This window comes from Simochromis diagramma, unplaced genomic scaffold, assembly GCF_900408965.1.
Source record: "Simochromis diagramma unplaced genomic scaffold, fSimDia1.1 OVJJ01000298.1, whole genome shotgun sequence".
Classification (NCBI taxonomy): Eukaryota; Metazoa; Chordata; class Actinopteri; order Cichliformes; family Cichlidae; genus Simochromis; species Simochromis diagramma.
Genome location: NW_024387102.1, coordinates 18,060 through 40,921, shown reverse-complemented (window position 1 = coordinate 40,921; position 22,862 = coordinate 18,060). Strand labels below are relative to the sequence as shown.

Here is a 22,862-nt window from a genome sequence, read left to right as displayed (position 1 = left end):
CTCACTTCACTAAACCTCTTAACACAAGAAAAAGTCCACGGTCTGTCAGGAGATGATCACATCTTATTTTCAGTGGTTTCAGATTTAGGTAGGACTTTATATTAATGTCACACTTTTAAGCATTAGTAAGATATTATTTAAAGAGAAACTTTTTAGTTCTTTGTTCTGTCTACATTAATACTTTGGAAACTGACTAAATAACTTTAGGTTTTTACAACAGTAACAGTGATTCGTTTGTGCTGGAAATATCCAAATGAGGCTAAATCTTCACTGAACACATCCCCTACAAACACTGTTATAACAGCCTGCTTGATTTGTTAATCAGCAGAATATCAGAATATTATAGACACTAGTTGTGATGTGACTACAATGATTTCTGGATTTGTGTGATAACAAGGACTGCAGCTGAGCTCCACAGAAGGATCAGTTTAATATTTAACAGCTTACAAATAGAAAAGAGCTGCTCATCAGTGCAGAAACACTGACAACAGTATTTGTATTTCTAATGACAGCTTGTTATATTTTACAACTTGGATTAATATAAAAATCTTTAATGAGCAAAAACAACATTTTTTTCTTTGTGGACCTTCCAGCTACGTCTTTTCATCTGAACTTATTGTTATAAATGTAGAAACTAAGAATGAGTCAGACTGATGGGCTGCAGAGAACATCAGTCATCTAAAAATAATGTTAATGTGTTTAAACATCTGGAGCCAGTGTTTGTGTCTGTATTCTGTGACTCATTAAACATTTATCTTTTTATTCGGGGACACCACTTCATTTCTTTTTCATGTTACTAACAACGTATTCAATAAATTTATGAATGTTAAACTGTTGAGTGCACACAAATGAAATTCCACAGTAAATATTAAAGTAATCGTTCCTCCCAGTCTTTTAGTTTGTTCTGCAGCTGTTGCTTCAGATCAGTTCCTCTTCAGCTGAGAGGTTTTTGTACGACAGATTTTCACTGTGTAAACAGAGTGTTTGTTTTTGAGCCTCAAATTTATGTTTAGATTATTTAAATTAAACTTTATTTTTATCTTGAGCTGTATGATATTTATTGATTTTATTTTCATATATTTTAACATAAAGGTCTTATTTTACTGATAACTGTTAAAATTTAACAAATCATAGATGATATTATGGTGGTTCTAGTATGGAATGGAGGTCAAAGGTCACAATGAGTTTTCTCTATAACTATTCGACTTGTTGAACATGTTGACTGATTTTTACTTAATTTTTAGGGAAAAGAGAAAAAGAAACTATTTTTAGATTGGAAGCAAATGTGTGTGTGTGTGTGTGTGTGTGTGTGTGTGTGTGTGTGTGTGTGTGTGTGTGTGTGTGTGTGTGTGTGTGTGTGTGTGTGTGTCCTAAAACACCATTATTTGTAGACAGAATTCCAAAATAGAAATAAAAACTCATTAAAAAAAAACCCTGTATGTGTAGGCAGCGTCTTAACAATGGACATATTCCTTCGGAAATTAAAAAAAAATTATAGAAAAAAATGCTGGTACAGTTTCCAGAACTTAATATTTTTGTGAAATTCAAAACATAACTACATGAATCTGAAGTGTTTTTGAAGCGTTTTAGGCTGAGAATTAGTTTCAGTGTTTAGAGTTGTGAAAAAATAAGTGCCAGGTTTCAAGAGATGTTTTCACATGTGGAAAGCTGTAAAATCTACATTTTGAAATCAGATTCTTTAAAGAACACGGAGAATATGATAAAGTGTGTGTGTGTGTGTGTGTGTGTGTGTGTGTGTGTGTCCTCAGTGAACTGTATCAGTCTCTGCAGTATCTTCCAGCTGCAGCAGTCACTTCAGTTTCTGTTCAGTCTGATTGAGGGAGGTTTTTGTACGACTGTTTTTCACTGTGTGAACACAGCTTGACTGTTTATAGCATGAACACTCTGACAGTAATAAACTGCTGCATCTTCAGCCTGGACTCCACTGATTGTCAAAATGAAATCAGAGTCTGATCCACTGCCTGTAAAACGATCTGGAATCCCTGATTCTAGAGTGTCAGCACCATAAATGAGCAGTTTAGGAACTCCTCCATCTTTCTGTTGGTACCAGGCTAAAGCGACGGAACCAAGAACGTCCTGACTGGTCGTACACTTGATGCTCACAGTTGCTCCCACAGCAGAGCTCACTGCTCCAGGCTGAGTCACTGTGATCTGTCCTCTGGACTCTGAGGATACAGAGACAACAACATAAAGCAGCTTCATGGTTTTGTGGGCTTCATTTCAGAGGGACAGATGTTGATAGAGGAGAGGAGTTTGATTCTCTGGACTTTACCTGTGAAGCAGCAGCAGAGGAGAGTCCAGATGAGGACGCAGATCAAAGTCATGTTTTTGATGAGGAGGATTTCTGTGGCTTCTGTTGTGATGAAGGACAGCTGTCAGTCATCCAGTGTTCAACTCTCAGGACTATAAACTCTCCCAGAGCACTGGAGCATGGTGCTGCTGATGCAAAGTGCCTCTCTATGGAAATCATCTGACTCTTTTGTTGTGAGTCAGTTTGCTGCATTGACTTGGAACCAGTTGTCCTCTTAGTGTGAAGGGTCACTGAAAATGTATTAAAGTTGCTCTAGTTTTGAACTCCAGCTGTTTGAGTTACAGCTGAATTCTGCTGCGCCTTTGCTGTGTGCCCTCATATATCGCCCTACCAAGCTTAACAAGGATTTTATCAAAGAGTTTTAAGGTTTTATGGCTGGAATCGTTCTTAAATTTGACAGTTTTTTAATCCTTGGTGATTTTAGCATCCATGTCTGCTGTGACTCTAAACTGTTGGTCAAGGACTTTTTAAATATTATTGACTCTTTTAACTTGACCCAGTGGGTTACTGGTCCCACGCATGAAAAAGGTCACACACTGGACTTGGTGCTCCCCCACGGGTTGGATGTGTGCATCACGGAAATATCCGAGTTGCGCATCTCCGATCAGCTTCCTGTGTTGTTCACTCTAACACTGCGCTGCTCGATGGATAAGCCGTACGTCCCAGTGCGCAAAAAGCAAGCGCTTAATGTACTAACAGCGCCCGCTTTTTCTGCTGCCTTTATGGACTCTGGAATAATGAACTCCAACTGTAAAAGTGTTGAGGACCTTTCGGACATTCTTCATTCTACCTGCACTGATATCTTGGACTCTATTGCTCCGCTCAGGACTGTGCGCGCTAAGCATTTATCAGAGCCGTGGTTGAATGAACATACACGCTCCCTCAGACGTGACTACAGACGCGCTGAAAGGAGATGGAAAAAGGACAGATTGCATGTTTCCCTACAGATTTTAAAGACTCGTCTTTCTGCTTACCAAGAAGCTGTAAAACCTGCAAAGACACAGTTTGTCTCAAACTTAGTGTCAGTAAACAGTCACGGGCCTCAGGTACTTTTTAACGTTCTTAATCGCTTTCTTAGTTCACGTGATAATGCTGGAGTCATTTCTTCACCAAGTATGTGCGATGATTTTTTAGCATTTTTTAATGACGAGATCCTATCGATTAGGGCTCTTGTCTCGTCGTCTGCTGCCTCAGATCAGAGTCCTTGTCCTGTGTGCTCAGCTGTCTTAGAGCAGTTTGATCTCGTCTCCCTTAATGACTTGACCGCGGTAGTTAGTAACCTAAGATCATCACACTGCCCCTCTGATTGTCTCCCCCGAGCTTGCTTAAAAGCACTTTTAATACTGTTGGGCCTTTTATCCTGAGATTAATTAATACGTCCCTTGCTACAGGCTGCGTCCCATCATGCTTTAAACAAGCTGTAGTTCAGCCTCTTCTTAAAAAACAAAACCTGGACCCAACTGTTCTGTCCAACTACAGGCCTATCTCAAAGCTTCCTTTCCTATCTAAAGTCTTGGAGAAAGTGGTCTACCTACAGTTGCAGGCACACCTTGATTTTAATATGATCTCTGAAAAATTTCAATCTGGTTTTAAATCACTACATAGCACTGAGACGGCACTTTTAAGGATTTTTAACGATATTCTTTTAACTCAGGACTCTGGCAGCCCTGCTGCCCTTTTATTGTTGGACTTGTCAGCAGCTTTTGACACGGTCGACCATGACATCCTGTTATCACGTCTAGAATTTCATGCTGGCCTAAAAGGATCTGCCCTACAGTGGTTTCGGTCCTATTTGTCAGAAAGGTTTTTTCATGTCAATATGGGCCCCCACAACTCCAAAATACCCCCTCTTAAATACGGTGTACCTCAAGGCTCTATTTTGGGTCCTGCCCTGTTCGCACTCTATTTGTTGCCATTGGGCTCCATCTTCTCACGGTACAGCATTTCATTTCATTGTTTTGCTGATGATTTGCAGATTTATCTACCTTTAAAAGCAGGGTCAGACCATCCGCAGCTCTTATTACGCTGCCTTGACGATGACAAACAGTGGTTGTCATTACATTTTTTTAAAGCTAAATGAAAATAAAACTGAGGTTGTCATTTTTGGCAACTTTAATCATATCGACAGCACTCTGGGCACCCTTTCCTCGTATTGTAAAACACATGTAAAAAACCTCGGTGTCTACATTGATGGTTCTTTTAAATTGAATAAGCAGGTGAGTGCAGTAGTTCAGTCCTGTTTTTTTCCGTTAAGACAGCTAGCCAAGGTAAAGCCATACCTTCCGGCTAACGTCTTTGAGCGTGTTATTCACCTTTTTCTTACTTGCAGATTGGACTACTGCAATTCATTGTATTATGGTCTAGATCAGGCCACCATCCATCGTCTTCAGATGGTTCAAAATGCTGCTGCTCGCCTGCTAACTGGTACCAAACGGAGAGAGCATATAACCCCAGTTTTAGCTTCTTTACACTGGCTTCCTGTCTCCTACAGGATCCAATTTAAACTTCTACTTTTTGTTTTGAAGTCACTTAATGCCCGAGCCCCTCCTTACCTGTCTGAGCTCCTCTCTGCCTATGCTCCAGGAAAAACCACGAGGTCTAGCTCAAAACTAATGTTGTCCATCCCACGGACTAACCTCAAATCCCGTGGTGATAGATCCGTCTCTGTGGCAGGTCCCAGACTTTGGAATAGTCTCCCCTTAAATATTAGATCTGCACAAACACTTGAGCAATTTAAATCTTTACTAAAGACACATTTCTATGCCCTGGCTTTTAACACACTATGACCCAAGCATTTTGGTCTTATTTGAATTAGTTTAGTTATTTTTTAAATTCTTTTACTGTCCTTTTATTGTTTTTTACTGTTATTATTGTATTACATTGTTGCTTTTTAATACCATTTTTATATTGTTAAGCACTTTGTGCAGCATCGGCTGTTTGAAATGTGCTATATAAATAAATTTGACCTTGACCTTGACCCCAGCCCGCCGCCTCTCACCAGGGGCAACTGAAGACTGAGACAGAGTCCAGCCCCTCTCCAGGAGACTGGTTCCAGAGCTCAAGCCATGCGTAGAGGTGAGCCCGACTATATCTAGCCAGTACCTCTCAACCTCACGCACTAACTCAGGCTCCTTCCCCACCAGAGAGGTGACATTCCATGTCCCTATTGCCAGTCTTGGCAGCCGGGGGTCAGTCCGCCAGGGCCTCCGCTCCTGGCCGCCACCCGGCGCACAATGCACCCGTCCCCTATGGCACCTCCTGAGGGTGGTGGGCCTGCGGGAGGATGGGCCCATGTCTCCTCTTCGGGCTGTGCCCGGCCGGGCCCCATGGACTAAGGCCCGGCCACCAGACGCTCGCCCTTGGGCACCCTCCCCGGGCCTGGCTCCAGGGCGGGGCCCCGGTAACCCTATCCCGGGCAGGGTAAACTGTTCCCTCAATGTTCTCTTCATAAGGGTCTTCTGAATCGCTCTTTGTCTGGTCCCTCACCCAGGACCAATTTGCCATGGGAGACCCTACCAGGGGGCAAAAGCCCCCAGACAACATAGCCCCTGGGATCCCAGGGACACACAAACCCCTCCACCACGATAAGGTAGCGATTCACGGAGAGGCAAAAAGAAGATTTCCTGCAAAAATCCATGTCACAAGTTATAACACAGCCAAAATGATCACAAAATTTAAAAAAGTATAAAAAATGCTTTAAAATGTTAACATCTGTTGATCCTGTTCTAGTCCCTAAATTTATGGCTCAAAGAATGAGAGGATGAGATGAGATGCCACAAGGCTGCTGCTGGTCTTTTAATAAAGCTTTTAATAAAGGGGATGTAGCTCCTCCCAAAAGGACAGATGGAAGCAAAAGGAGGAAGAAAACCATGAAAAGTTCCAACAGGGCAGATTGTTAAACATCAGGTGTAGTAAAAAGGTTGAATGTGTTCTTATGTCCACATCTAATGTGAGTCGAGCTGTTTGGGTCACGTCAGCGGTCGATGAACCAGCTGCTCTTCATAATTTCTCATCCTGAAGCAGTTCTTTGTCCTGCATTTGATTCTGATCATCACATTAAAACTATATTAATAAAGAGATTCAGTGACATAATTAAAGTACATGGTAAAGTACAGATTCTCCGTCCTTTTGAAGGTACCAGTGGAGGCATGAGCCAACACTTGAACTGGCTTTACATCTGACAGAGACAGTCTGTCCAAGAACAACAGACTGAGCTGTAGGAGTCTGAGTCAGGACTTTTTCTCCTGATGAACCTGAAAACATGAAAAAGTGGAGAAAAGTTATCGAGATGATGAACATCCAAACATTCGAGGATCATTTCTCTAACATGGAGAACAGATGGAAGAAGGTCAGTGCTGCTGGTTTCAGAGTTTCTCCATCATAGCAGAACATCATTGTGGTGAACCTGGCTGCATGCTGAAGCAAAGTTTTCACAGAGAGTCTCACCCTGAACAAGGAGCCCCAGGGTGGCCAGCAGTAGAGTCAGTGACATCATCATTGTGCTGCTGGTGTGTGAGTGGCTCTGAAAGGCCTGGACAGCCACTGATCAACACTGGCCTCTTAACAGCTGTGAGCAGAGAGGCAGGACACATATGCAAACACACAGAGTCAGTCAGCTGCAGCTGTCCTGAGCTTACAAAGCTTCCCTCAGTGAGACTGAATAATGAAAGAATTCATGACATCTAGTGGAGAGAAATAGTTTTGATTTCTTCTCCTGAGAAAAGCTGAAATTATTCAGAAACATAATGAACAACAGAACAGAAGACACAGTTCTAACATCAATGTATTTGTAACACTTAATATTGACACAGTAAAAAGCATTAGTAAGATATTAGTAAGTGCTAAATCCAGCATTTATAAAAAATTACTTAGTATGTAATTTATAAAAATAGATATAAATACATGAAAAAACAGACTGTGGAAGAGAGACAGAGATTAATAATAACTAATGATTAAATACAGAGAGGTGTTTAAACACATAGTGAGTCAAAGGGGACTAAAGGTGGGAATCCCCCAGCAGCCTGATCCAGCCCTAACTATATGCTTTAGCAAAAAGGAAAGTTTGAAGCCTGATCTTGAAAGTAGAGATAGTGTCTGTCTCCTGAATCCAAACTGGAAGCTGGTTCCACAGAAGAGAGGCCTGAACACTGAAGGCTCTGCCTCCCATTCTACGTTTAAATACTCTAGGAACAACAAGTAGGCCTGCAGAGCGAGAGTGAAGTGCTCTAATAGGGTGATATGATGCTATGGGTTCATTCAGATAAGATGGGGCCTGATTATTCCAGACGAATGTGAGGGGAAGGATTTACAGAGGTGATTAAAAAATTAATTTCACAACCCCAATCCTTTCTAGTTTCTAATCTGCCTCTAATCTAGTTTTCTACCCTCCAACCAGCTCAGACGCACACTTATTGTTTCCCCAATAAGTAATATGAATACATGATGTGTTTTTAACATCCCATCAATGTCACGGACTGCGATGGCAGATGTGGAGTTGTGGAACAGGAGGACCCAAATGCAGGACTCGGGTGCAGGTGAACAGTGAGGGAAAAAACCACAATAATGTCCAGAATTCAGCACTGTGGCTCTCGTGTGATTCTCGCTGAATCGCCACACAGTGCAAGTGTCCATAAATGGTGAAAGGTGACAACTCCAAAAATCCCCAATTCCAATCTGGGACTCCGCTCCCGATTCCTGGTGGCAACAGCTAGCGATCAGGAGGTCATTCACACTAGCTTGTCTACAGTTGTATTCAACAGGTTTTGACGTTAAGAATCCCACACCGACTGGATCCACACTCTTAAATGTTGAACTCCCAACGAGCGTAATCTGCTGCAGCCGGCTGCCGGTAACGAGCGGCAGGTGTGGCTGCCTCCAGCGCAGGAACACTTCCGGGGTCGCGATCCCTCCGGCGACCCAAAACATCCGGGAGTGCAAACAAACATAAACACACAAGGAGAAAGAAAGGAGAAAGAGCACAACCAACACTACCAACAGAACATATTACTTTATCAAGACTCCTGGGCCGGGCGACCCGCGAGGATCGCCGGCCCGAGGGAAACAAAATACACACGAGCCCTTGGTCCCCAGACCCAGGCTGTGACAATTAAGAAGACTGGATAACACGATGCATTAAAATCTATGATCATATCAAATAACCTTGAAGAATTACTGAACTGATCACTCCAGATTGTTTCAATCTTATAAGAGATGGTCCTTTTTCTTCCTCCGTTGGTGACCTGCTGGAACTGAGGACAGACATTTTTTTCTTCAGCAAATTCATTTTTCTGATTGCATTTATGACTTTTCACATCTTTCCATTTATCATTCCTTTCATTGATCCTTGTTTTTTTATTAATAAAAAAGTTCATTTCTGCATTCATCACTTGTACCTCCAATAATCATGTGTAGTAATACTGAGATCAATAATTCAACTGATAGTTGGGACTAAATAACTTATGAATGTGACCCACTGCAGAATTAAACTACCAACAGGCCGAGGTTACAGGAAGAACAACCTGTTTTCTAAATATCAAGATCATTTCTTTTAGTGTGAACAGACATTTAATAATTAACATAATTACAATATTAAAGAAATCTCTTATACAACAATCAGAATTTACAAGTATTAAAGAAACAAATGAATCTGCTGTATTTTGTAACCTTTTGTGATCCTCAGCCTTCAGTCACACAGGCCGAGTGTCCCCCCGTCAACCTCCAGTCACGAGGGGAAAATAAGTTTCCGTTGACCAGTTGGTGTTGCTGGAGTTTGTGGCTCCTACTGGTTGTAGTCAGAGCAACAAACTCTTACTGCTGGCTCAAATCGGTTTGCAATGACGGCGGTTTGGTTTCTAGCAGATCACTGCAGTCGCTGACTTGTCTGCAAACACTCGTTGATTCACCATGCAGGGGTAGTGAAACTTGTTAAAGTGCAACGCAAACAGGAATAGAGAATGGATGATGCAGCTGTGTAATCTACAAACACGTGCAGGTGCTACAGGTTAGTAACATTTACTAAACTTCCCAGTTTTAACATTTCTGTTAATCTCTTTATCACAGGCCTGACTCACAGTGTGCAGCCTGACAGTGTGAAAGAAGGACAGACTGACACTATGAACATGTGAAACATCCTGCATGGACGTGGAAAAAGACGTGAACCACCAGACAGAAATGAGGACAAACTGATATTTCTGGATGTTCAGTGAGACATTATGAAATCAAACACGCCAAACTGTATCTGTAAAGTTGTTGGTGACTGTAAGTGTTTGTGGTTTTCATTTGTAGTTTGACTGAAGGTAATTTTCCTTGAAGCAAAGTAATTATTAAAAACAACAAAAACAAAGTAAATATGTGGTTTCATGCATTTTTCTGAATTCTGAAGAAAGTTTCACTCACTTTTTGGTCACATCAAATGAGGGAATATGTTTGGGAAAAATAATTTCCATCCCTTCATTCCTCGTTATACCAGGGAGACTCTCTCACATCAGCTGTTTTCTCTACATTTATGTCAAACTGATTTTTTTCTGTAATAAAGATTACAACTTTTAATTTGTAAATATATAAACTCTCTCATATTTGTATTTAGTCAGTTATTGCTTCAGATTTATTCTGCTCATGATTGAAAAGTACATGAAATATATTTTATAGCAGTGAGTAGCTGTAGTACTTGTTTCCTCTGATTCCTTCAGTCTCATGTATGATCCAGACTTTAAATGATCTCAGAGAAAAATGTTTCAGTAAGTGTTCCCATATCTGTCATGCTGTATAGTCCTGCCTACATGTAGGGGGAAGAATGAAGAAGTCATCACATAAAACCACATAAGTCCTACCAGGACAAAGACAAGGCACCTGTCTGCTGCTTTTTCTCACATGTTTCTGTGTCTGAAGTTTATATATTAACATGTGTGTACAGCAATGTGAGTGTTGTGAAGCTCTTCATGTTTCTTTAAGAATATTTCAATCATTCTGGACTCTTGAGGATACAGAACAAGTTCATGCTTGATGACAAAAACAACACATTCTAGAGCCTCATAGTTCTGCCTCTAGTTTCCTGTGATGGGTAGAGAACATCTCTGTATGTTCACGCCTTCAGTGGAAGCATGGGTGGACATTCAGAGGACCAGCATTTAGAGCTAGGCGAGTCTCCTCAAGCCAGACTTCCTGTACTGGGGGCCGACTGGTCGAATCTACATTGTAATGCAGCACGAGCGATGAGCCGTCATTGCAAAGGGACAATGCAACAATGCAATAAACTGGATCATCACCTTCATATTTACCAACATTCATGAGTTCTTTGCACTGACTGTTTAAAGGTTCAATATTAGTGTTTCAAGGGTGTAATATGAGGCTAATCATGTGGATACTTCAGCTGGACTGTGATCTATAAAGAATGTTTTTATTTTTCTCTTTTAGGACAAAATATAAAACCTTACAGTCAATATGGACAAGAAATAAAAAAATGTGTGACACTGTGTCCTGACTGGAAACTGAAAGGTTCGGCTGTTTGTATTTTTGTTATCTGTGTTGTTTGTAGCTGTGTGTGTCCTTGTATAAGGTTTAGAAGTTTAGACAGTGAACAATATGTTCAATAATTATTAAACATACAGGAGGAAACTTTAGCTTCTTTATGATTCTGGTTGACACTGAGATTTTCTTTTCCATAAATATAAATATTATAAAAGGACATTTTGAGCGTCGTCTTATGTTTTTGTGTTGCTGACTGTGAAGGATTCTGATGCTGATCTTTGTCTTCATGTGGGTCATTTTTAAGTGTGAGTAGCTGAGACGTGTGTGAAGTTCAGGTGAAGAACTGAACATTTTCTCATTAGGTGTCACAGCTCAGTTCATGTTGATATTTTTGGAAATGAGATCAAATGTGGGATCATGATGGGACAGAGATGGATGCTGAGAAACTGATGCAGAGAAATTTCCTCGAATCATTCATTTTAAACATGTTTTAGTGTCACCTCAGTGTGTGTGTGTGTGTGTGTGTGTGTGTGTGTGTGTGTGTGTGTCCTCAGTGAACTGTATCAGTCTCTGCAGTATCTTCCAGCTGCAGCAGTCACTTCAGTTTCTGTTCAGTCTGACTGAGGGAGGTTTTTGTACGACTGTTTTTCACTGTGTGAACACATACTGACTGTTAGGATAGTGCCAACTCTGACAGTAATAAACTGCTGCATCTTCAGCCTGGACTCCACTGATGGTCAGAGTGAAGTCAGAGTTTGATCCACTGCCTGTAAAACGAGCTGGAATCCCTGATACTCGATTGCTAGCAACATAAATGAGCAGTTTAGGAACTCCTCCATCTTTCTGTTGGTACCAGTGTAAGTAGTTGTTGTTATAAACATTCTGACTGGTCGTACACTTGATGCTCACAGTTCCTCCCACAGCAGAGCTCACTGCTCCAGGCTGAGTCACTGTATATTGTCCTCTGGACTCTGAGGACACAGAGACAAAAACATAAAGCAGCTTCATGGTTTTGTGGGCTTCATTTCAGAGGGACAGATGTTGATAGAGGAGAGGAGTTTGATTCTCTGGACTTTACCTGTGAAGCAGCAGCAGAGGAGAGTCCAGATGAGGACGTAGATCAAAGTCATGTTTTTGATGAGGAGGATTTCTGTGGCTTCTGTTGTGATGAAGGACAGCTGTCAGTCATCCAGTGTTCAACTCTCAGGACTATAAACTCTCCCAGAGCACTGGAGCATGGTGCTGCTGATGCAAAGTGCCTCTCTATGGAAATGACTGCAACAGGGAGTGGGATCGATCTGATGATGCTGTTGATGATGTTCACTGTAAATTATTTCAAAAAGAACATTTCTTCCTCCTTCTATGAAAAATTCAATTCTTTTTATCTTGATCTGGTGGTGAATCAACTGATTTTATTATTAGTTAGAAAGATATTTCAGATTTTGTATAATTATATTTTTGAGTGGATGTATGATTGTAACCTCGTGTCTTAGGTTACAATCATACATAGGTATGTTTTTAAATAGGACATTTTATGCAATCCTCTTAAAAAAACATCTCAGCTGAAGGAGAAGACAAGAAAATATTTCAAGAGCAAACCTGAGCCCTACATTGTAATATAATACTAAGTGTTGACCAGTCTGGACTGTGCAGGGTGCCAGTTCAAGCTCAGTGGGTGCGCAGACGACCACATGCCCCATGGGATTAGGGTATCGCTGTCATGGTACTGGGTCTGAGACCCCGTGTTTTGTGTATTTTAGTGCTATTTCGTTGTTTATTGTATTTTTTGGCCGTGTTCCCTGTTTTATTTTTGTTTTATTTTAATTTTGAGTCTTGTGTTCTTTGTTCGTTGGATTAGGTTCACTTCTCCTGTCCCGTCATTATGTTAATGTCAGTCAGCTGTTTCCCCACTTGTTCCCACTTCCCCATATCACCTCCTGTATACAATACAATACAATACAATTTTATTTATATAGCACATTTAAAAAAACACAGGTATGCCAAAGTGCTTCACAGAACGAGTTAGAGCAATAATAAATACAAATACAAAACACAAAATACAAAATACAAATAAAATATACTAACAGGCGGGTGACATAACTAACCAATAATACACCAGGCGTAGTAGGCACAACCCAAAAGGCTGAAGGTTAAAACATTATAAATATTAATAAAGCGAAAAAGATAACTTACAGTACATCAAAAATGCGGGCTGTAGGAGGCGGGGAAAGCAAGGCTAAACAAATACGTTTTTAATCGAGATTTAAAAGATTGAATTGAATCAGACGCCCAAATAGCTAGAGGGAGGTTATTCCAGAGGTAGGGTGTGACAGCAGCGAATGCGCGGTCACCTCTGGTTTTGAGCCGAGATCTAGGTCGCACCAGGAGCATTTGGCCTGCTGATCTAAGCGCTCTCCCAGGGATATAAAAGCTGAGGAGATCCGTAAGATAGCTGGGCGCAGTGCTATTTATGATTTTAAAAGTGAGCAATAAGATTTTAAAATCAATACAAAATTTAATAGGGAGCCAGTGCAGGTCGGAAAGAACTGGAGTAATAGACTCAAACCTGCCAGTTCCAGTTAAAAGACGCGCAGCCACATTTTGAACGAGCTGTAGTTTGTGAACAAGGGCAGAATGGAGACCAGTGTAAAGGGAATTACAGTAATCTAATCTTGATATAACAAAGGCATGGATAAGTTTCTCCAGGTCTTTATGTGGTAAGTAGGGCTTGGCCTTAGAGATTAGACGTAGTTGATTGAAACTCGATTTAACTACAGAGAACACGTGTTTGTCCAACTTGAAGGAACTGTCCAAGACAACACCCAGGTTCCTCACAGTGTCATAAAGGGAGTCAGCAAAGGGCCCAAAAATACCAATTAGTTCAGCCCGAGAGAAGGGAGTATCAAAGATTACAATTTCAGTCTTCTTATCATTTAGAATGAGGGAATTGCTCAGTAGCCAGATTTTAACTTCATTCATACAATCGGAGAAATGTTGCAACGACAACATGACATCCTCAGCTAGTTCAAAATAGATTTGAATGTCATCCGCATAAAAGTGGAAATATTGTATTTATCAAAGATTCGGCCCAAGGGTAACAAGTATAAAGAGAACAGCATGGGACCCAGCACAGACCCCTGGGGGACACCAGAGGTAACAGGGGCAATGGAGGAGGCGTAGGTACCCATGGTGACAGAAAAGGACCTGTGTGTATTTTTTTCATACACTTGATTAATGAAAACATTCTTGGCAAATGCTTTCGCTTTCGTCCGCCGTATGTATTTAAGTCGGTGTGTTTTCTGTATGTCTGTCATGGTCCTGAGTCTGACGACTCTGTGTTTTGTGTGTATTTATATTATTCTATGTTCTTTGTTTATTCTGTTATATCTTTTGTTAAGGTTTTCCATTTGTTAGGGTTTTGTTCTGTGCCTGCCTGCTCCCACTTCTCCGTGTTCGTTAGCGCTTCAGGTTTGCTTTCTTAGTTTTTTTCCAGTTTAGGTTTTGTTTAGTTTCCTCCACTCCTCTGCCGTTTCTGTTTGTACCTCCACCTTCTCTATAAAAACTCCCCTGCATCTCAGCTGCCTGCATCTTGGGTCCTCATTAAATTCCACACGGCTCATCCCACGAGCCCTGACAATGTCATTGTCAGGTCGTCTGTTATACCCACCACAATTGTCACCGTTGTCACAGTTCTCATAGTTTTTTCATAGTTTTCATTTTTGGTTCAGCCCTCAACCCAAATAAAGGCTCGTTTTTTGCTGAAACCTGCAACTCCTCTGTCATCATCTGCTTTTGGGTCCTGTATCAAAAAAGCACAGGCACACCCTGCCGTGACAGAACGATCTGACGCAAGATGGACCCAGTGGATGCTGTTCGTGAGGAGGGTGTCACCGTCTCTGGAACCTGTGAGCATACATCTCTGGCACCTCGGATGTGTGGACAAAGCTGGTGGGAGTAAACACCATGGAGGTGATTCTTCACGGCAATCCCGAACTGCTGGAGATCCCGTCGGCTTCGGTGCTGATCTGCTATCTGGTCCGAGCCAAGGAGACGATCCAAGCCCGGGAGTTGCTGGATTACTCTGCCCACTGCGGCTGCAGCTGCCAGTGGACTGCACGCCTGCCGTTTCTGCTTCGTCCCCACCAGCAGTCCCCGCGCTTGCTGGTTCGGCTTCGTCTCAGTTACGCATCCGTCGCCAGCAGCTCCACTATTCGTGGCTCTCATGCTGCCGTGACATTCAGCGTGCCCGACGCCTGCCAAGCCAATGCTATGCACCTGCGCAGAGTGTGTGTAGCCAAGCCACTGGGGGCTTTTCTGCCATGGCCTCACCAACGACGTCACCGCTTTGTATGCAGTTCGCCACCACAGGCCTCCCCACAACTATTTGATCGTGGGCTATTGTGTTGCCGACCTCCGGGTCGTCCTCTGGAGCTTCATTGAAACTTCATTGATTATCATTCTTTTGATTTTTGGGCCATGTGCTTTTTGTATTGGATTGTCTTGGACTAAAGTGCTGTTAACATGTAAGCAGGACAGAATAAATAGAAAAGTCTGTTTTCCAAAAGACGCCTGCACATGTAAACAGGGCCTCAAAAGTGAAGGACATTTAAAAAATATTCAGAGGAAAGGTTCAATTTGTAAAACTTACTTTAGATTTTCAGAAAACTCACTCAGTGAAACAAACTTTCAGTGATTCACAATGATGTACAATGCTGACCACAGGATGCAAAAGTCAAACCTGACCACAGCTCAGAATCATTCATTGTGGCCACTTCACTTTTCTTTTGACTGCTACACTGCAGTGGACCAAAAGAATGGTGCAGGTTTGATCTTAATGTGGTTATGGCGTTAACGTCATTTTAACAAGATTAACGCTGACAGCACTATTTTAGATTTTTTCAAACTCTAAAATACACAATATATCACAGCCATAACCTTTTGGTTACTGAGGACCAAAACTGGATAAAAACTCTAAAATAAATGCAAATTACATTTTTGGAAAATTGTTTTATTGTGTTTCATTCATTTTTATTTCATAATTATAATAATAATATGTCATGAAATTATGATTTAAAGAATTCATATTGGTGAGTTTGTTTGTTTCAGAGTCAGAGAGCCGTGTCTCTCTACAGTCAGAGGTTTTTGTACGGCGCCTCAATGAGTTTGTATCACTGTGGTACACGTTCGGTGGAGGAACCAGACTGGATGTTGGAAGTAAGTCAAACTTAAACCGCTTTTACTTTAACAGATTTCTTTCTTGTAATTATCTTGACTTTTCTGTTCAGTGTGCCAGAAAAAAACTCGGTAGAATATTTTTTCATCAATTTTCATGAAGGAACAAAGTTAGCTTCAGAATAAATGTTAAAATGAATATTAACAAATGATATAAAACATCAGAGTGGACTTGAGGATATTTTACATATACATACATCTGGTTAAGTCTAGAGAGCTTTTAGTTTTAATTCAGTCTGTTAGAGTCAGAGAGCCGTGTCTCTCTACAGTCAGATGTTTTTGTACGGCGCCTCAATGAGTTTGTATCACTGTGGTGGACTTTTGGTGGAGGAACCAGACTGGATGTTGGAAGTAAGTTAATTAAACTGTGTTTATTATTAAATATTGTATCATTTTATTTAATAATTATTTGTTAGGCTGCTTAGATGAGACAAAAGTAGTTTTTTTATTTAAAATAATTGAGTTTTTGATGTTTGTCCTTTTTACTGGACTAATTCAGATGAGCTCTGCGAGTTTCTCTTGTTGAATCTACATTTCTGTCACAGTAAAATATATGTAGACAAGAGTAAACTTCATCATCTTATGATTAGTTTGTAAATTTCCACCACATCAGCTGCTGTTTGGATGAGTTAAAGTTTGCTTTCTGATGTTTTTATCGTGTCAGATGTTTCAGATTTAGTTTGAAATCATGTGAGCTGTTCAATAACATTTCAAATCTATATGAATGAGTAGCTGCTCTGTGCTTGTGTCCACTCATTTCTTCAGTCGTCCATGATTTAGACTTCTAATCATTTTAAAGCCAAACTTCTGCTGTAAATGTTTCCACATCTGCTTCTTTTATTTCCAGTGTAGTTTGAACATATTTCAGCTCAAACTGTGTGATGATTCTCTCTGTGCTGATATGCATGAGAGGTTTCTTAAAGGGAAGTGAAACAATGTGTGAGTGAATGACTGGTGGAGCAGAAAAAACACCTGACAGAAACTTCTTAACGGAGAAAATCAAATTGTGGTTCGTGTCCTCTAAGCTGATTGGTGTTTCCTAGGTGATACCCGCCCCGCCCTGAAGGTGCTGGGTCCCTCCAACAAGGAGCTGGAGCAGGGGAAGGCCACGCTCATGTGTGTGGCCAACAAGGGCTTCCCCTCAGACTGGAATCTGTCCTGGAAGACGAGCGACAGCAGTGGCAGCAGCAGCATCAGAGGGGAGGAGAGCAGGACTCCTGGAGTGCTGCAGAATGACGGCCTCTACAGCTGGAGCAGCACCCTGACGCTCACTGCAGACCAGTGGGGGAAGGTGGGCTCTGTGACCTGTGAGGCCACCCAGGGCTCCCAGTCTCTGGTCTCAGAGATACTGAGGAGAGACCAGTGTTCCCAGTCCTGATGTCAATCACTGAGTCTTTCATGCTGTTTTTCCTCTTTCTCTCTGTTTCTTTTTGTTTGCAGATTTTTAAAAAAGCATCAAACAGTCATGTTTCCATCTCATAATGACAACAATCAGAGCAACAATCTCCTCTAGTTTCATCCTTTTGTGTCTGTTGTAAAGCTGATATTTCAAACTCTTAAAAGAATAAAAACGTACCGAGAAAACATGTTCTTTGACTCTGTGAGTTTAATAAATGCACATTAAAAAATTAAGATTTTGTAACATTTATTAAAACAGACTAAAATAAAAATGTAAACAGACACATCAAGTGTAATGTGCAGTGAAAATATTTAAACATATTTTTAAACCCACATTTTTTTATAAGATGTTGAGGTCATGTCAACCATAGATTATCTGTGTGCTCTTCATAATTTCTAGTCTCAAAGCTGTTTTATGATCTACATTTTAATCTGATCTAAAACCTAATAAGTAAAATTAAAGAGCAGGGTGTCATCTGTATGTTTAAACAGAGATCATTTAAATCAAGTTTAAGTGAAGATTTACTGAAGTTTGATTAATGAACTATTTGGCAGTGAAACTCTGATGAAGCAACAAAGCAGAGAAGAGTCTAGAAGCTGGTGGTGGCAGAGGTGAAGCAGGTGGAGACTTAGCTGAGGATCTCTAATTGTCAGGATGAGGTGGAGATAAGGAGTCTGAGAGTTAAAGCACACAAAACAGAGGCTGAGTAACTCACAGAAGGCAGCGAGACAACAACTGGACTCAAATAATGACGACAGAATTGAGCTTGAAGTGGACATGATGTTAAGAACAGACTAACAGAACAAACACAGGAATGCAGGCAGATGAGAGACTACAGGTCTGCTTTAATCAACTTATATAGAAGTTAATCTCTTCTAGTGTTCACAGCAAAATGAGAGAAACTCACTTCACTAAACCTCTTAACACAAGAAAAAGTCCACGGTCTGTCAGGAGGATGATCACATCTTATTTTCAGTGGTTTCAGATTTAGGTAGGACTTTATATTAATGTCACACTTTTAAGCATTAGTAAGATATTATTTTAAAGAGAAACTTTTTAGTTCTTTGTTCTGTCTACATTAATACTTTGGAAACTGACTAAATAACTTTAGGTTTTTACAACAGTAACAGTGATTCGTTTGTGCTGGAAATATCCAAATGAGGCTAAATCTTCACTGAACACATCCCCTACAAACACTGTTATAACAGCCTGCTTGATTTGTTAATCAGCAGAATATCAGAATATTATAGACACTAGTTGTGATGTGACTACAATGATTTTCTGGATTTGTGTGATAACAAGGACTGCAGCTGAGCTCCACAGAAGGATCAGTTTAATATTTAACAGCTTACAAATAGAAAAGAGCTGCTCATCAGTGCAGAAACACTGACAACAGTATTTGTATTTCTAATGACAGCTTGTTATATTTTACAACTTGGATTAATATAAAAATCTTTAATGAGCAAAAACAACATTTTTTTTTCTTTGTGGACCTTCCAGCTACGTCTTTTCATCTGAACTTATTGTTATAAATGTAGAAACTAAGAATGAGTCAGACTGATGGGCTGCAGAGAACATCAGTCATCTAAAAATAATGTTAATGTGTTAAACATCTGGAGCCAGTGTTGTGTCTGTATTCTGTGACTCATTAAACATTTATCTTTTTATTCGGGGACACCACTTCATTTTTTTTTCATGTTACTAACAACGTATTCAATAAGTTTATGAATGTTAAACTGTGAGTGCACACAAATGAAATTCCACAGTAAATATTAAAGTAATCGTTCCTCCCAGTCTTTTAGTTTGTTCTGCAGCTGTTGCTTCAGATCAGTTCCTCTTCAGCTGAGAGGTTTTTGTACGACAGATTTTCACTGTGTAAACAGAGTGTTTGTTTTTGAGCCTCAAATTTATGTTTAGATTATTTAAATTAAACTTTATTTTTATGTTGAGCTGTATGATATTTATTGATTTTATTTTCATATATTTTAACATAAAGGTCTTATTTTACTGATAACTGTTAAAATTTAACAAATCATAGATGATATTATGGTGGTTCTAGTATGGAATGGAGGTCAAAGGTCACAATGAGTTTTCTCTATAACTATTCGACTTGTTGAACATGTTGACTGATTTTTACTTAATTTTTAGGGAAAAGAGAAAAAGAAACTATTTTTAGATTGGAAGCAAATGTGGTGTGTGTGTGTGTGTGTGTGTGTGTGTGTGTGTGTGCGCGCGCGTGTGTGTGTGTGTGTGTGTGTGTGTGTGTGTGCGCGCGCGTGTGTGTGTGTGTGTGTGTGTGTGTGTGTGTGTGTGTGTGTGTGTGCGTGTGTGTGTGTCCTCAGTGAACTGTATCAGTCTCTGCAGTATCTTCCAGCTGCAGCAGTCACTTCAGTTTCTGTTCAGTCTGACTGAGGGAGGTTTTTGTACGACTGTTTTTCACTGTGTGAACACATTCTGACTGTTAGGATAGTGAAAACCCTGACAGTAATAAACTGCTGCATCTTCAGCCTGGACTCCACTGATGGTCAGAGTGAAGTCAGAGTTTGATCCACTGCCTGTAAAACGAGCTGGAATCCCTGATTCTAGAGTGCTAGCATAGGTAAATGAGCAGTTTAGGAACTCCTCCATCTTTCTGTTGGTACCAGGATAAACGGTAATATGGCCAGTTATAATAAACATCCTGACTGGTCGTACACTTGATGCTCACAGATCCTCCCACAGCAGAGCTCACTGCTCCAGGCTGAGTCACTGTGATCTGTCCTCTGGACTCTGAGGACACAGAGACAAAAACATAAAGCAGCTTCATGGTTTTGTGGGCTTCATTTCAGAGGGACAGATGTTGATAGAGGAGAGGAGTTTGATTCTCTGGACTTTACCTGTGAAGCAGCAGCAGAGGAGAGTCCAGATGAGGATGCAGATCAAAGTCATGTTTTTGATGAGGAGGATTTCTGTGGCTTCTGTTGTGATGAAGGACAGCTGTCAGTCATCCAGTGTTCAACTCTCAGGACTATAAACTCTCCCAGAGCACTGGAGCATGGTGCTGCTGATGCAAAGTGCCTCTCTATGGAAATCATCTGACTGACTCCAGCAGAGACTTGGATCAATGTGATGTGTCTAAAAAGAGTTGTCATGGCATATTTGGCATGTGACTCACATGAACCCTTCATGATTTATAGACAGATGAGAAATTAAGTCAAAATTTACTCGTGCAGTGAGGAGATGTGAAGGCTTTTCTCCTGCAGGGGCATTTTGCTGAAATGATTCAAGACCACTTGTCATTGTCCTGGCTCATTCGACCAAGCGGTTTGCGTTTCCTGTGTTTTTGTCATTTTTTTGTATTATGTTAAGTCTACTTGTTTATGTTAAGGATCATTCTTTAATGCCTGCATTGTTCTGTTTGGATTTGGTTATTAGATTTCCCCTTGTGTCGTTGCCCTTTGTGTCTCCCTCTGTGTGTCTGTGTTTATATTGTGGTGTGAGTTCTTTTGCCTTGTTTCTCCTCCTTGTGTTTCATTCCGTCATGTTTATCTATGTTTCCCAGCCCGTCGTGTCTGCTCTCTCCCTCGTGTTCCCTCACTCCCTTTCGTCTGCCTCTTCTCCGCTCCCGCATCATGTTTCCTGTTTTATTGTGAAGGTCTTGTGTTTCCATGGTCGTTTTGTCTCGTTGTGGTTATTCGCATTAGCTGGGTTCCTCGTGTTGCGTCCTCCCTCATGGCTGTGTTTCCCTGTGTGCCTCTTTGTGTTTGTAGTTTATACTTCCCCCAGTCTAGTTTTGTTTTGTATTTCCATTCAGCAAATAAAGCTGGTTTTTGATTTTACGTCCTGTTTCCGGGAGTCTGCATTTGAGTCTTTTCCTGCCTGCCTGCTCAGCTGTTTCATGACACCACTTGTTCTTTGACATAAATCATATAAAGTGTCCTTCAAGTCCTTCAGACTTTAAGACAGTTGAACATCTGTGGGTGAATTTGGATCGATGTGTTAGAGTTAAAAGAGTCCAAATTTGGTAAATATAGTTTGAGAGAAACAACGACACATGGCATATTAGACGATGTCATTATTTATTCACCAAAGACTAATGAACTCACGACTCTTCAGTTTAATTTGAAACACAGCATGGAATAATTTACTTGATAGAAATGTGAAATATTCGACCCATAACAGAGACATTTTATTTTTCCGCGGGCGCTCCACTGTGTGCGACTCAGGCAGCTTACCAGTTGTTGTTGTTCTTTGCCAGTTTTTCTTGTGGATGAGTGTTGTGTTATGTCAGGCGGTTTACTGATAATCAGCTTATTTGTGGTCTTTTATCTCCTTTTGCTTTGAACACACTCAAGTCACGACTGACATGTAACATGTTCAAGTGGCTTTATTGTCATTTCAGCCATATACAGTGGTGCAGTACACAGTGAAATGAGACAGCGTTCCTCCAAGACCCTGGTGCTACATATAACAGTAAATCAACATAGGACTATAATAAAGTGCAAGTATACAAGAACTACAAAAACAGAACGGAGTGATACAGACACAAGACAGTGCAACAGAAAAGTGCAGTTTTCTACAAATTATGCAATTATGATGACATTATTATTTCACACTAAAATCTTTTTGAGCATTTTCTTTCAATGAAACTTAAATTTTTAAAACTTTTTTTTAGAATTTTTTCTTCAAAAACAGTTCATAGATGGCACATTTTTGTTTCTATGTTTTAACCTTTTGCCAAAGTATCTGCAAATAATTTGTCATCCATTTCATTTCGCCTTTGATGAAGATTTAAAATTACTATACTGCCACATGGTTACAATTTAACCATACTCTAAAACAGGGGTGGGCAATTCCAGGCCTCGAGTCCTGCAGGTTTAAGATCTCACCTTGGGTCAACACACCTGAATCACATAATTGGTTCGTTACCAGGCCTCTGGAGAACTTCAGGACATGTTGAGGAGCTAATTTAGTCATTTAAATCAGCTGTGTTGGTTCAAGGACACATCTAAAACCTGCAGGGACACCGGCCCTCGAGGCCTGGAGTTGCCCACCCCTGCTCTAAAAGCATGCTGACCACGTTGGGCTCAGTTTAAGAGATTTAATTTGTAATTAAGTTATTTTTCCAAAATATACCAAAAATAAGTTTGTTTGTTTTTTTCCATTTTTATATACAAAATTGTTTAATTTTTGAGTTATGATAAAATTCTGACAAATTTATTTTTCTGATTATTTTGATTGTAATTGTAGAAATAAGAAATAGTTCACAGATTACAGACGAGAACATCAGAAGTCAAAGAAACACTTTAATAATTTTATCTTTGGTACTGAAACTCGTCTGTTGCCATGGTTCAGCAGTGAAGCCTGTCTGTTACCATGGTTACCAAGCTCAGAGAGGGAAGGCTACAGTCATGTGTGTGGCCAACAAGGGCTTCCCCTCAGACTGGAGGCTGT

At 40.5% G+C, this 22,862-nt stretch overlaps 1 pseudogene and 1 gene segment (V, D, J or C); one reads left to right on the top strand and one right to left on the bottom strand.

Moving 5' to 3' along the window:
- The window catches only part of LOC120743056, a 110,661-nt gene extending 93,043 nt beyond the window's left edge, over positions 1–17,618 (top strand). Inside the window, 2 exon segments of the V gene segment in view lie at positions 15,975–16,012; positions 17,074–17,618. Of these exon segments, the coding sequence occupies positions 15,975–16,012; positions 17,074–17,408 (373 nt within the window).
- The window catches only part of LOC120743057, a 36,369-nt pseudogene extending 16,012 nt beyond the window's left edge, over positions 1–20,357 (bottom strand).
- Positions 20,358–22,862: the final 2,505 nt, after the last annotated feature.